At 52.2% G+C, this 12,525-nt stretch overlaps 1 protein-coding gene and 1 non-coding gene across 3 annotated transcripts in view; both read left to right on the top strand.

Annotated features, from left to right (window-relative positions):
* Window positions 1-12,080, top strand: part of LOC122381310 (E3 ubiquitin-protein ligase SH3RF1-like) — a 38,871-nt gene extending 26,791 nt beyond the window's left edge. For both annotated transcript variants that reach the window (XM_043365317.1, XM_043365318.1), the window contains exons 4-10: window positions 5,343-5,479; window positions 6,345-6,523; window positions 7,069-7,151; window positions 7,539-7,639; window positions 8,789-8,911; window positions 10,232-10,297; window positions 11,084-12,080. In XM_043365317.1, coding sequence (XP_043221252.1) covers window positions 5,343-5,479; window positions 6,345-6,523; window positions 7,069-7,151; window positions 7,539-7,639; window positions 8,789-8,911; window positions 10,232-10,297; window positions 11,084-11,252 — 858 coding nt within the window. In that variant the 3' untranslated portion in view covers window positions 11,253-12,080. The remainder of the gene's footprint in view (window positions 1-5,342; window positions 5,480-6,344; window positions 6,524-7,068; window positions 7,152-7,538; window positions 7,640-8,788; window positions 8,912-10,231; window positions 10,298-11,083) is intronic.
* Trnas-gcu lies at window positions 9,001-9,082 on the top strand. The gene has a single exon. It is a non-coding gene; the product is annotated as a tRNA-Ser (tRNA).
* Window positions 12,081-12,525: the final 445 nt, after the last annotated feature.

Below are 12,525 nucleotides of genomic sequence, written 5' to 3' on the forward strand. Positions count from 1 at the left end.
GAACGAGTCTCAGAAGACTCGGGACAGTTTGAAGGCTGCTATGGTATTGGAGTCGAACAGTACAAAGCGGTGAAACGTCCTGGTACCCTTCACCATGCGGGCACTTGTGAAGCGTTCTTTCATTTTTGTCTTCGTTTCTGCTATTTGCGTTGCGGGAGCTGACGCGGGAGCTGAAGCGGCATTTCAGGCAGTGGTTATTCCCCACATTTGAAATGAATGCCCAAGACTAAAAAATACACTACTTCTCTGTCCGAGCAGCGTCCCAGTACAAGAACAAATACAATTTTGCAAATATATGTCATCATGCCGAGGATTTCGGTGTTCAATGTGAGTGGATTTTTTTTGCCACCTCGCATGGCAAAAGCGCATGCGATGGTATTGGTAATACTGTGAGGACCACCTTACCGATAAAATGCATTTCTTCTTCGTTTCGGCAACGCCTATTGAACGAAGACGAAAATGAAAGAGAACGGTTCACAAGTGCCCGCACGGTGAAGGGTAGGTAGTAGGTACACTCGGGGGCAGATTGATGTTCCACCACTCCCTATACCCATCGGGCTCCCATGGCTCAGCACTGGCTGCTGCCAGTGGCAGCACTGGCAGCACTGGCACTGGCAGGCAGTGCTGAGCAGTGCTGATGGCAGGCAACACTGGCAGCAGCCACTGCTGATCCATGGGAGCCCGATGGGTAGGGAGTGGTGGAACATCAATCTGCCCCCCGAGTGTACCAGGACGTTTCACCGCTTTGTACCGCTCGACTCCCACACCATAGCAGCCTTCAAGCTCTCCTAGTCTTCTAAGACTCGTTCTTCACACCGCGTGTGTTACTGAGGTTTGTTTGAAAGATCTTCCTCGAACAAGGTGTATGTATGTGTGTGTGTTTGTGCGAGTGTGTGTATATGGGTGAATGCATTTTATCTGTGCTTTTTGAAAGTAAAGACAGACGGTGTTTTATGACGTTTTGTTTCCTTTTTTATTGTGTGCTGATCACTGGGCTTACCAAACAAATTAAATACGCCACCTTCAAAGAACACAATGCTGTGTTAGGTCACTGACCTAATGTGACCTTGACCCGGCCCATACCTACTCAAAAACACCACCAATGTATTCTCCGTGAAGTAAGCTTTCATATGACACCCATATTGCCTATGATTCTCGACGTTCTCGGCAGATGTCATTTTCATGTCAGGTCATGACCACATTGTTGACCTCAGTTTGAGGTCAACGGGTCCGATATACCAACCAAATCACATACCACTATTAAGAGCATGGATAAGACATCTCTGATAGAAAAAAACAGAATTTTTAAAATAGGACAAATTTGAAAGGTCACGGGGTCAAGAAAAGGTCACGAGGTCAAAGGGTCAAAAAATGACCTTGGGGTTTCGTTCACATTTTTGCTAGACGCACCAGCCTTTGCGCTTCTTATTTCATATATAACTTTTTTTGATCCGGTGAACCGTTGCAGAGATAAAAAATACTTTATATTTCAATGTTCCGGAAAACCTAAAAATTTGCATGACCCATATCTCATGACCCCTGTGACCTAGAGACTAAAAATTTAATGGGACGAAGTAGTGCCCATAGGTCAACTTACATGCCAAATTTGAGCAAAATTGGAGAGGTCATGGTGAACAATTGGAAAAAAATTAGGTGATTTGTCGTGGAATTGCCCTATTCGTAGTAGGTGGCAACCGCCTCTGACAGCTTCGCAACATGTTACGAGGGCACCAAAACTATAGTTTTGGTGCCCTCGTATTTTGGTGCCCTCGTATATTAACGAAGTATACTTCGTTAATGTTCATATGGCTGCTAAATTCAAATTCAGCTCCTAAAACTGGCCTAGAAACATGTAAAACTCGAAAAAGTGAACCGAGGTCATCAAAGGTCAATCACCTGACCTGACTTTCCGGTGACCTTGACACCCACCCTAATGCATGGAAGCAACATCATATCCCATGTTTGAACGCTTAAGACCACGAAAAGACTGCAAACGCGCCGCTAATGCGAGCCGACATACGCCGAATCGCGATTCCGGCCAAACATGGTCTCGAAAAGTAGGTCGCAGGTCAAAGGTCATTAAGGTCAGGGTCATTAGAATTTCAGGGTGGGTGTAAAATTGATATACGCGAGGGTAACGAAAGTTTCGTCGCGATCGGCCGCTTTTTACGCGAGTTATTCGCGAAAAACCGAGGGAGGGGGGTCCGTTCGACCCCCCCTCTATACGGGCGAGGGTTAAGTTGATCTCACCCGAAGAAAAAGTATACCATTCGACACGGCCTGAGCTAGACAAACACGATGCTGCTAAAATCGCGGATCTGCGATCATTTTTAGCGAAGTTATTCACCAAAAACCGAACCTGTGCCTTGGGCCACTTGACCTGACCTCCGAAGTCATCGGCTGACCCTGGTCCTTAAATCGGAGACCAATCGCTGCATTTCGTAACGACGCACACGATCGTTTCTTTCGTGAGGCTCTAGCTCAATTAGGGGCGAATCGGCGAAGGGGGTTGTTTCCTCACTTCCAACCCCCAACGTCCCCTCGGTATTCAGAAAACCTGAAGGTCCGGTGAGGGTTAAAACGTTTCTCCTGAACGAGGAAGAAATGTAAAAGCCAAAGCTCTATAGACGTCCTGTAAAAGTGGCCATAATAATAAATTCGTTAGAAATAAGATGCTTTTTAAACGACTTCCTCATATAAAATCGGGTGCTGGGACCAATCTTATAAACGCTTTAGAATGGACAGGGCGTCACTGGCTAAAGTTTGGGTGCAGAAAACGGCTATTACCTAAATACAAAATGGTTTTCATGCATTTCAGTCAATTGTATATTGTCGGTCCCAGTGGCCGAGCTAAAAACATCGGTAGTGTTTTGCATCTTTTACGCCCTAAGAAACTACACCATCTATCGAAGTGGGTGGGCTTATTTGAATGGGAGGGCGCATTATGCACGAATCGAGTGCTTTCGTTTATTTTGGACTGTATTTTACCACATCCACTGCTGGTATCACTATTAATATTATCTAATGCCGTGAATACGACAGCATTCCATTTATAAGATTGGGCCAATGGAGTCGCGCCCCGGGAGCTCGGTTTTCCGCTGGGCCGCTACAGGCCAGGAAGTCGGGCTTCGCCTGAGGGCAGGACAAAGGTCAGCGAGGGAGCGCGGGGTCAGCCAGGTATCGCCAAGTGCCGAGCGGATGCCGCTCCCTCCCCTCTCTTCCCCTCTTCTCCCCTCCCCACCTCGGTATAGACGGGGAGGGACCGAACTGCCAATGACATGCGAGCGGTCAAGGCCGCTCGCGCGGCAGCGACCCTGGCGGCCGGGTGCCGCAACTGGGATTCAGCCAAGTTACCGATTCGCCTCCTGTGGGAGAGCCAAACCAGGGGACATACTTTTTAGATATACTGTACGGGAATGAGTTATCAGCTGTCTAATCGTAGACAACACAATGTCGAGCCTTTAACTGTAAGCCCGTATTGTATTGTTTCTTTTATTTGGCTGTCGAACATTATTTATGGTTTGAAATATGATTTTATGTAAAATAATTGATATGAAAAAGCCGTCTTATAAGTTATGACCCCATTTCACCACACGCAAGTGGCAGAAATGACAATGATCAGCTGACGCATTTTTCTTGGCCGAAGTCAGAGCGCGCGGCCCGACGCACCACGCGTATTTGGAAATTCCGACCTCGACGAGCATCAGAAGCCACCTAACAGGCGTGTTCGAAACCGCAGGAGATGATGATGAACGGGTTTATCGAAACTTGATTGGATGAGCATATCGGTAATAGCGATTTCAGTGTGTGCATTTATTGTTCATAGTGGTGTGAAGTGTGGTTGGGGTACGACCGACAACCCGTCGGGGCGAATTTCGCACTGGGGTACTCAAAATTTGAAGAATTTAAGACGTTTCCATGAGTTTTGAAGGTATGGATAAGTTCTAAAAATCCGGTTCTCCTTATCTGGGCCATTAACTCCATACGGTCCAAGAAAGCTGGCACACTACCTTTAAGCTAAATACTTAACACAAAATCATTTTTATATAGATTGTATGTATTTTTAAATTGTATGCTCAGGTTTCTTGTAAAACGTGTTCAGCTACGTTATGTGCAGCAATTTTGGAAAGAAGACAAGGGAACAAGTATAAGTCGCAAGTTGTTCCATATTCCAAAAATATCGATAACACTATTCCGGTCGACAAGAGCCCCAATTTTAAGTCTGGAGCGCCTGGAAAGGCGGCTCACTGTGGGCTCAGTTCCAGGGACCGGGGAAGGTCGGCTGCCGGGCCGGTCGTTAGGTGCGCGCCTTATCGGGGCGGCGGGAAACGACGATCGACTGACTCGCCTGACATCGCACGCGATACCCACCCCTCATACCGTCCGTCATACCGACACCCAACAGCCATCGGCATTCGGCCATTACTGGTCAACCAACTACCACACACCAGCCATCCTGGCCCCCGTCATACCACCCACCATCCATCAACTATCATGCAAAAGTAACCATCCGCCGCCCCGTAGATTATCCACCACACAACCATCATGAAACACCGCCTTTGATATCACGCGCCATATAACACCCAAGCCCAACACACTTGATCTTCCATGCGTCATTTGTCACCTACCATACCGTCACCAGCCATCCGCCACCCTTCATATCACCCACCATACAATCCATCGTAGAACACACTACCCGCCACCCCTCAACAGACACCGGCACTGGCAGCCACGCTAAATTTCCATGGAAACGTAAGCCAAATGAACAATTATTCTCACGTTTCCATGGAAACCGAGCGCGAACACCTGGTAACGACTGGGCATCGGTGTGTCCGGTGTGTCATGAAACAAGACTGGGGAAGGGGCAACCGTAGTGCTTGGGCTAGAATCGGACGGTGACTGCCGCACTACCCGACGCGGCCCGATGTATGGTGACGTTCCGTGGGGAACGGTCGGTCCGGCCTTGGGACAGGCTTATCGGGGTGTTGCGTATGCATGGCTGAAGAGCCTACAGGTACTATCATACATTCACGTTTGAAGTGGAGGTAGCCAGGCTGTTTGGTTGACCATGAGCGAACAGCGAAGTGAATCGGTCTCTGTTCGTGAGCTTTCTTTTTTGACAACTGAGCAGTGAAACGTTAGCAGTCCGTTGTAGCCCAGGCCACGGTGACTTTATTTTGACCCGCTGTGGCATATCAGTGATTGTGATCTGCCTCTGCCTAGTGCCTTCTTTTATCGGTGCCGGTGACCCCGCCTTACCCTATGTGACCCACCCTGAACCTGTGACCCGTTCTGACCCCGTGTCGCCCAGTCTGACCGCCTGCGTCCCCCGCCGCTGACAGGGTGAGATAGTGACGCTGATCCGACCGGTGGACTCCATCTGGGCCGAGGGCAAGATCGGCCACCGCACCGGCGTGTTTCCTCTCACCCTGGTGGAGCCCAACAGCCCGGCGCAGAGCATGCTGCGCACGCACGGATGGTGAGCGACTACCGCCCCTGCCCCCACCGCCCCGCGCCGCCGCCGGGGCTGGTGGGCGTGCCACTGCACTGGGCGGACTGGTCGACCGGAATGCGACTCCGATACACCGTTTCCCGTGGGGAGGGGTGGAGGGGCTAGGACAGGATCGGACCTCGCGTGCGGGACGGTCCTACCAGTGACGCTCACGGCACAGTCGCCCGGCTGGCCGCTGTTATATCACAAAATGTACCGGGCTGATGCAACTTAACCGTGTCGTGGATCATCCACCATGAAATCGAGTGGATGTTTTTTCTAATAAGACGTCAATTAAATTGATTTATGTAATCAATATAAGGATTTCGAAAGGATTTCAGTGATAGTCGCTACGTTAGGGAGTTGCTTCTGAAACGGTTCGTAGGTGTAGAACTGATGTATGATGCGGGCCCCAGATGTCCCGGCCTCCGGGACTGGACAGAAGACAGTACTGCTATGCACCCCCCCTCACTCGCCATGTGCGGCGTGCGCGTGCTGGCTGCATATGACGGCTACTCCTGGTAGATTTAGGAATAGGTATGGACCGGTGTGTAGCGTAACGTCTTATCATCCGATCCTTTATCGGGGTTACCCTGGTTTATTCAGAATTAGTGGTTATGTAGCTTCGCTCGCTAACTGATAACTTGTGTAAGAACCTTTGTAGCAGTGTTTTATATCGACGTGATTTTACAGGTTTAGAAGAAATATTGCACTGTTTTATGTCCATAGCCAGTTAATTGTCTCAGTTGAAGATGAGAATGCCGTTGTCATACGGAGTTTTCGCCTGCGCAGTTGCTGTCGTTTTCACACGTTCGTTTCCTCGTTGTGCCTGACCCTTGTGCCGTCCTCCCAGTCTGTCTTCCGCCGCCAAGCCGCCGGGCACAGTACCACCTCTGCCGCCGCCGCTGCCGCCCCCGCTGCCGGCGCGGCCTGCGCGACTGCGGGCGGCCACCGCCCCCGCCCCCGCCCCCGCCCAGAGGGCCGAGCCGCCGCCCGCCGCGCCGCCCCGGCCGCACCGCCCCAAACCGCCCGGTAAGACGCGTTCCACCGAGCGGAGAGGACCGACTTAGCCGAGACAGGGCGGGATTAATGCGTCCGGAAAAACCACACGGCTTTGGCGGAGTACTCAGAGACGAATTATGCCAAATGTCAAAAGAAGCGCTTCTAAAATTTGGCTAGTAAGCTAAGATCTTGCAGAATACGTTACAGGATTTCTTCTTGTTCCTTTATTTTTCTTGTGATTTGCATGACAAATTATCCGTCCACCCCGTGTCTTAGTATCCGTTACTAACATGCCTTGTTGTTGGTAACTGCACAAGCATTCTTGGTTCTTATCTTATGATGGATTACTCATGCTTGCCACTCTGTAACGCTTTACTGGATATAAGCGGGACCGGTTACAAGCGTCATCCACATAAAGAAGTTTGTGTTACTATCCACCAGAAAAGCTGCTGGAATGTCTCCACCTTTAGCGCCCTTTGTGACGGGTTGTGCCCCTGGGTACCACTCCGCCCTGCCCTGGCCACGGCTCCCCGCCGTACAGTCCCGCTGACCTATGAACACGTCCCCTGTCACAGGCAGCGCGCATGTGCGGCCGTCGGTCAGGGAGGGTGAGCCGCCGCCGCCGTCACCGCCGGTGTCCTCGGCGCAGAGCGGCCAGGTGAGCACCTTATGACGGCGCTAGGCGGCTGCTTGCTCCGCGTCAGACACCTCAGAGCTTAAACTTGTGTTCGTCATTCCTTCCCGAGGTGTTTTTGCAGTGTAAAGTATATGCGTTTTTCGCACTGGCTTGCTTTACGCCCCAAACTTATCTTTGGACGTTGCTGATAAATACTTGTTCTTGGCATATTACCATATTGTGAAATATCATGCTGTAACTGATTCTCGAGTCATCCGCTTTCAAGTCTCATGCTTCTTTATGTACTGATGCCATCAGTCTGATATCAGAGCACTGAGCTGTAATCTCGATTCTCCAATATCACACGCAATGGCCTGTATTATCGTACTTACCCACCCGATATCGTAACCTCTTGTGTCGGTGTGCCAGGGGGATCCGGCGGCGAGCAAGGCGGCCCAGCAGCGGCTGACCCCGGCCACCCCTCGGCCGGCACCCGAGGGCAGTGCTGACCCGCCGCCCATACACCTCAGGTCAGTGTAGGTGGGAGCGGGGCAAAGGGTCAGACCGCCACCCATACACCTCAGGTCAGTGTAGGGAGGGGGGCGGGGGAAAGGGTCAAACCGCCGCCCATACACCTCAGCTCAGTGGGGGGGGGGGGGTCAATCCGCCGCCTATACACCTCAGGTCAGTGTAGGGAGGGAGCGGGGGAAAGGGTCGAACCGCCGCCCATACACCTCAGGTCGGTGGGGGGGGGGGAGAGAGGCGACCTGCCACCTATACACCTGAGGTCAGTGTAGGGGGAGGGGGCGACCCGCCGCCCATACACCTCAGGTCAGTGGAGAATGGGCGACCCGCCGCCCATACACCTCAGGTCAGTGGGGAGGGGTCGAACCGCCGTCTATACACCTGAGGTCAGAGGGAGTAGGGACTGACCTGACCTACTCGACTGACCTGAATGGCCTTACCTGGGCCTGGCGAGGACTTGTCTCCTTAGTGAGCGACGGAGAGCTCGTCAACTGGGGAAACAATCAGACGAGGGAGCAGTGATTTAAGAACGTCGCTGTATGAGAAGTGAGGATATCAATTACCAAAGCAGTTTGTTCCGTGAATTGGCAGCCAGCCTACCGTAGATCTCATTAAACTTCTCCTTATAGGTCTCCAGTAGGTCTCCTAAAACTAATGGGTATCAGTTTCAGGCGTTTGAACGCCACGCCGACACTGGAGCTAAAAGGTGGCTGGTTACTGCTTAGTGTCGGTTATGCCGAGTCGAAGTCGTTTGTAACCGGCCCGTTTAAGTGTTTGCAAACAAACGTTTGGTACGGATTGTGACGGTGACAGGCCGTATTCGGTGCCGTACTGAGGCCAACCCACGGTCCGCTGGACGTGTGGATTCTCCACCGTGTATGGCGATGTGTCCGTCCGTCTGACTTGCCGTTACCAGTCCGTCTGGCTTATCGGCTACCCGTTCCCGTCTGACCCGGTGTTAACCGTTACCAGTCCGTCTGACTTGCCGTTACCTGTGACCCGTTACCCGTCAATGTCTGACTTATTACCCGTTACCATCTGACCCGCCGTTACCCATTACCAGTTACCGTGTGACTTCATCGTTGTCCGTTACCCCTTACCGTCTGACCTTTCGTTACCCTGTTACCATCTGACCTGCCGTTATTTGTTGGCAGTCCGTCGGGTCCGTCGCTCGGCCGGTCCGCCAACTCCCACCGGCCGCTGCAGCGGGTCCGATCGTGGGGCTCCGGCTCACCGGCCGGCGGCGGCAATACCATCATCGCCAACCGGAACACCAGGTAACACCGTGATGCTGATACCACCGTGTCAGGGTAGTCCGGAACACGAACACCAAACTATACCATAATGCGACGCTTTGTGCTCTCAGGACAAGGTGGCCGAGTGGTTAAGGCGTTGGACTGCTAATCCAATGGGGTCTCCCCGCGTGAGTTCGAATCTCATCCTTGTCGAACGTTTTCCGCCCGCGTCGGCTGCTACCGCCGAAACCGTTATCGCTTGACACGGCAACGACTCGATGCCCCGCTGTGTTCGACGTGCTTTCATATCTTTATGATATATCTTTTATTACATAGATCCTAGGGTCATTGGCAGATATGTAACCCTGTGGAGTGGCTCGAAAACGACCAAGCCGTTTCCGTGGTTGGGCAACTGTTTTCATATTTTCCAAATGCTATTTCTGGCCGTTCAGCCAGTTATAGTCAAAATACCAAGCTGCGTATATTTGGCTGATCTTTCTCTCTAACCACGAATGAGCCATTGCGGATGGGTGATCAGGGCGTAATAAAGTCTTAATTTCGTTGTTAATCGTTCGCAAGCATGCCGGCTGGGCCAACCTAACCACTATAACCATTATAACTATTCAATGCGAGCATTACCAGCTGGTAAGTGGTAATGCTATAAAATCTATTTTATAGCTGTCTCTGTTTTTTCGTCATGTATTTAAGATGCCGTATTAATCGTATCAGCATTAAAGACGCAGGTGTGCGAGGTAGGTATTACCATTCGTTCCTTCGATTCGCTCGCTCAACTCCAGTCAGGTCTAAGTCACCCATGGCTGGACACAACTCCTATAAACCCCACGGTATTTGCATTTAAGCCAATGCAAATGGGACCGTCGTGCCCGACCCCAAGGACAGTAGAGACGTTCTGCTCTTGTCGAGACCAGAGGGCCCGGCCGTAGACATTGCATCATCTAGCTAGAGAATAGCGACGCGCAAACGTAGATGATGCAAGCGTGGCAAATGCCTGAACAGCTAGGGTGTTTTGGAGTTCATTGCCTTGTGTCGAGGTGTAACCCGATCACCCGTTGCCAATCACCCGTTAGTGGCCAATGACCCCCACCTCTGGTCAGTCCTGACCCTGCGTTTGACCTGGCGTGACCTTTGTGCTGACCTGCGAGGATGGTGACCCCTGACTAGCAGTGGCAGGACGGTACCGTTTTAAGCCTATAACAACCTGTTCCCGTGTTGTTGATGACTTGTAGCCTGTGCCGGGTGTTTTACGGTACCGGTGACCTGGCCTGTGACCTGACCTGTGACCTGGTCTTACGTCTGACCTGCTCTGACCCGCACTAACCTGTGACCTCTGTGTGCCCTCAGACCGGAGCGGGCACATTCAGACGCCAAGAAGCACTCGCGGGCACCCACACCGCTCGTCATTCAAAGGTGAGCGTCCAAAGCGTCATTCACCGCTCTGGATACCCATTACCCGGTCACTAAAGGACGCCTGCGTTACCATGGGGTGCGTTCTTTCTCACCTGTTTACCCTCTGCATTTAACCCAGTCAGAAGACAATATTTCCTCTCCTTTCCTTATACGAGGCGTGTTATTCCAGGAATCCCTGGTGGATATTGATACCTTTGTGTTTCAATGAGGATTGAGGATCCTAGCGTATGTGTTACATGTCATCCTGGACGAACTATAAATGTTCCAATGATACGATCCACGAAACCACCCGTATTGCCAACGGTGAGTTATTGGAAATATTGGCGTCCTTACACAGTTAGACTGGCGTTACCGGACACGAACCGGAACAGGATATTGTGCCGTCCTGCAGCCGTCAATGCGGATCTTCTTTGACTGGTGTCGGCGTATTACTTACTTATCGTCATAATGTTGTGACGTGATTTTCATGCCATTTCATGAGTGAATACCGTTTGCGCTCAGATCAGCCACGCTGTAGTGGTGGCCATTTTTATCGCTGCTGGGAGGAACGGCAGGATGTGTAGATTGGCAGCGATGGCGGGTCGGGGGTTCTGTGGAACGCCTCTACATATTGTGTACATATTGTGTTATATTGTATTGGTATTGTGTCTGGTGCGACTTACCGCTCACCATGTGGGATGTTTTGACCTGACTAGGTACCCAAGAGCCGGTGAAAGTTACGAGCCGTGCTCGGACAAATATCGAGGTCAGGTTCCACACTAACTGACCCGACCTGACCTGCCCCAGGTACCGGTGTACGATGGACTACCCCCCGAGCTCGGACGTGGAGCTGGAACTCCGTGCCAACGACATAGTGTTCGTGCACAAAAAGCGCAGCGACGGCTGGATGAAGGGCACTCACGAGAAGACGGGCAAGACGGGCCTGTTCCCGGCCACCTTTGTGGAGCTCTGCTGACCGGCCGACCGGCCGCGGACCGTCACTGACGGCCCCGGTCGGTGACGCGACTGACGTGCGGTGATATTGGACGGTGATGTGGATCATGACGTGGGCACGGGATGTCGGGGAGCCGGCCCAGGTCGGTCGGCGTGCCATGACTGCGCTCTCTACTGCGCGGCGCGAGGATGCTGCGGGAGGATGACACATGACCTGGTGAGAAACACGTGGCGCGCGGCACGTGATATTATGTGACGTCACACAGGATCTGCGGACGGTGAGATTCTGACGGCCCGCGTTCGAAGTTGACTGCGATGTGATGTGTTTATCCCGAATTCAGAAGCGAGTATTATATCATTTAATGGTGTATTGTTCCTCTCCCAACTGGCCTGGCGCGGTGTCGACCCCGATTTGGTCTGTGGGTGCGCCCCCCCCCCCCCCCGTTATCAAGCTACCGACTCGCCTCTCACGGCCGGTATCAACAGTGCTTTAATGGGCCGATTGTTGGACTTTATCCGGTGAGCCGTTTGCGTGTATACTAGCCGTGCGTCCCGTACGGGGCCGCGCGGTCCCACCGCTCTCTACTCGCTGTTCGATGAGCGGAGCTGTAACCACCCTACTCATTGTGATGCCGGTGTATATTGTATATTTGTGTTTTACGCCATTTAGTCCTATGAACGGACGGCCATGGGCGTGATGCCGGCCGGACTCTGGCCTGCCACAGCAGTGTCCGGCCTGTCCCCGGGTTCTCTATGGGCCCGTCCTAGCGCAGATCTTGTACCGCAGTTGTGCCAACTCGCCGCATTACGCCGCCGCGCGCGGCAGCAGCAATACAGAGACGTGAATATCGAGCTGCGTTTGAAGGGCGCGATAGAATGCAGGAATGGTGCCGGCGCGGTAGAGAGATTCTGAAATTGCGAGCACGGACGCTGACTTGGTTGTAGTTGCTGATATATTTCACTCTTTAAAAGTTAAATACGACCACACTGTAAAGGTTTTAAAGTAACCTCACTGTCAATAACGCGCTAGCATACTGCCTTTCTTCGGGTTTCATTTCCTCCTAAAGTGGCTAAGGTCTTCCGTTGGCGCTGGGCCAACAACAAACGCAGTCACACCCCACACCGCCCAGTAGGGCTCACTCGGACCTACAGCGGTCCATCTACCGAACCATTGCCAGCCGGACTCACTACGGCCGCGGTCCGTTCCCGGCCGGGCTAGCTGTGACCGTCCGACCGTGCCTGAGCCGAGCCGCGGCACCGTTAGACGGAGCTCGCTGTTGGCCGGCGCGCGGCAC

The sequence above is a fragment of the Amphibalanus amphitrite genome, unplaced genomic scaffold (genome assembly GCF_019059575.1).
Source record: "Amphibalanus amphitrite isolate SeventyFive unplaced genomic scaffold, NRLGWU_Aamphi_draft 000118F_arrow, whole genome shotgun sequence".
Classification (NCBI taxonomy): Eukaryota; Metazoa; Arthropoda; class Thecostraca; order Balanomorpha; family Balanidae; genus Amphibalanus; species Amphibalanus amphitrite.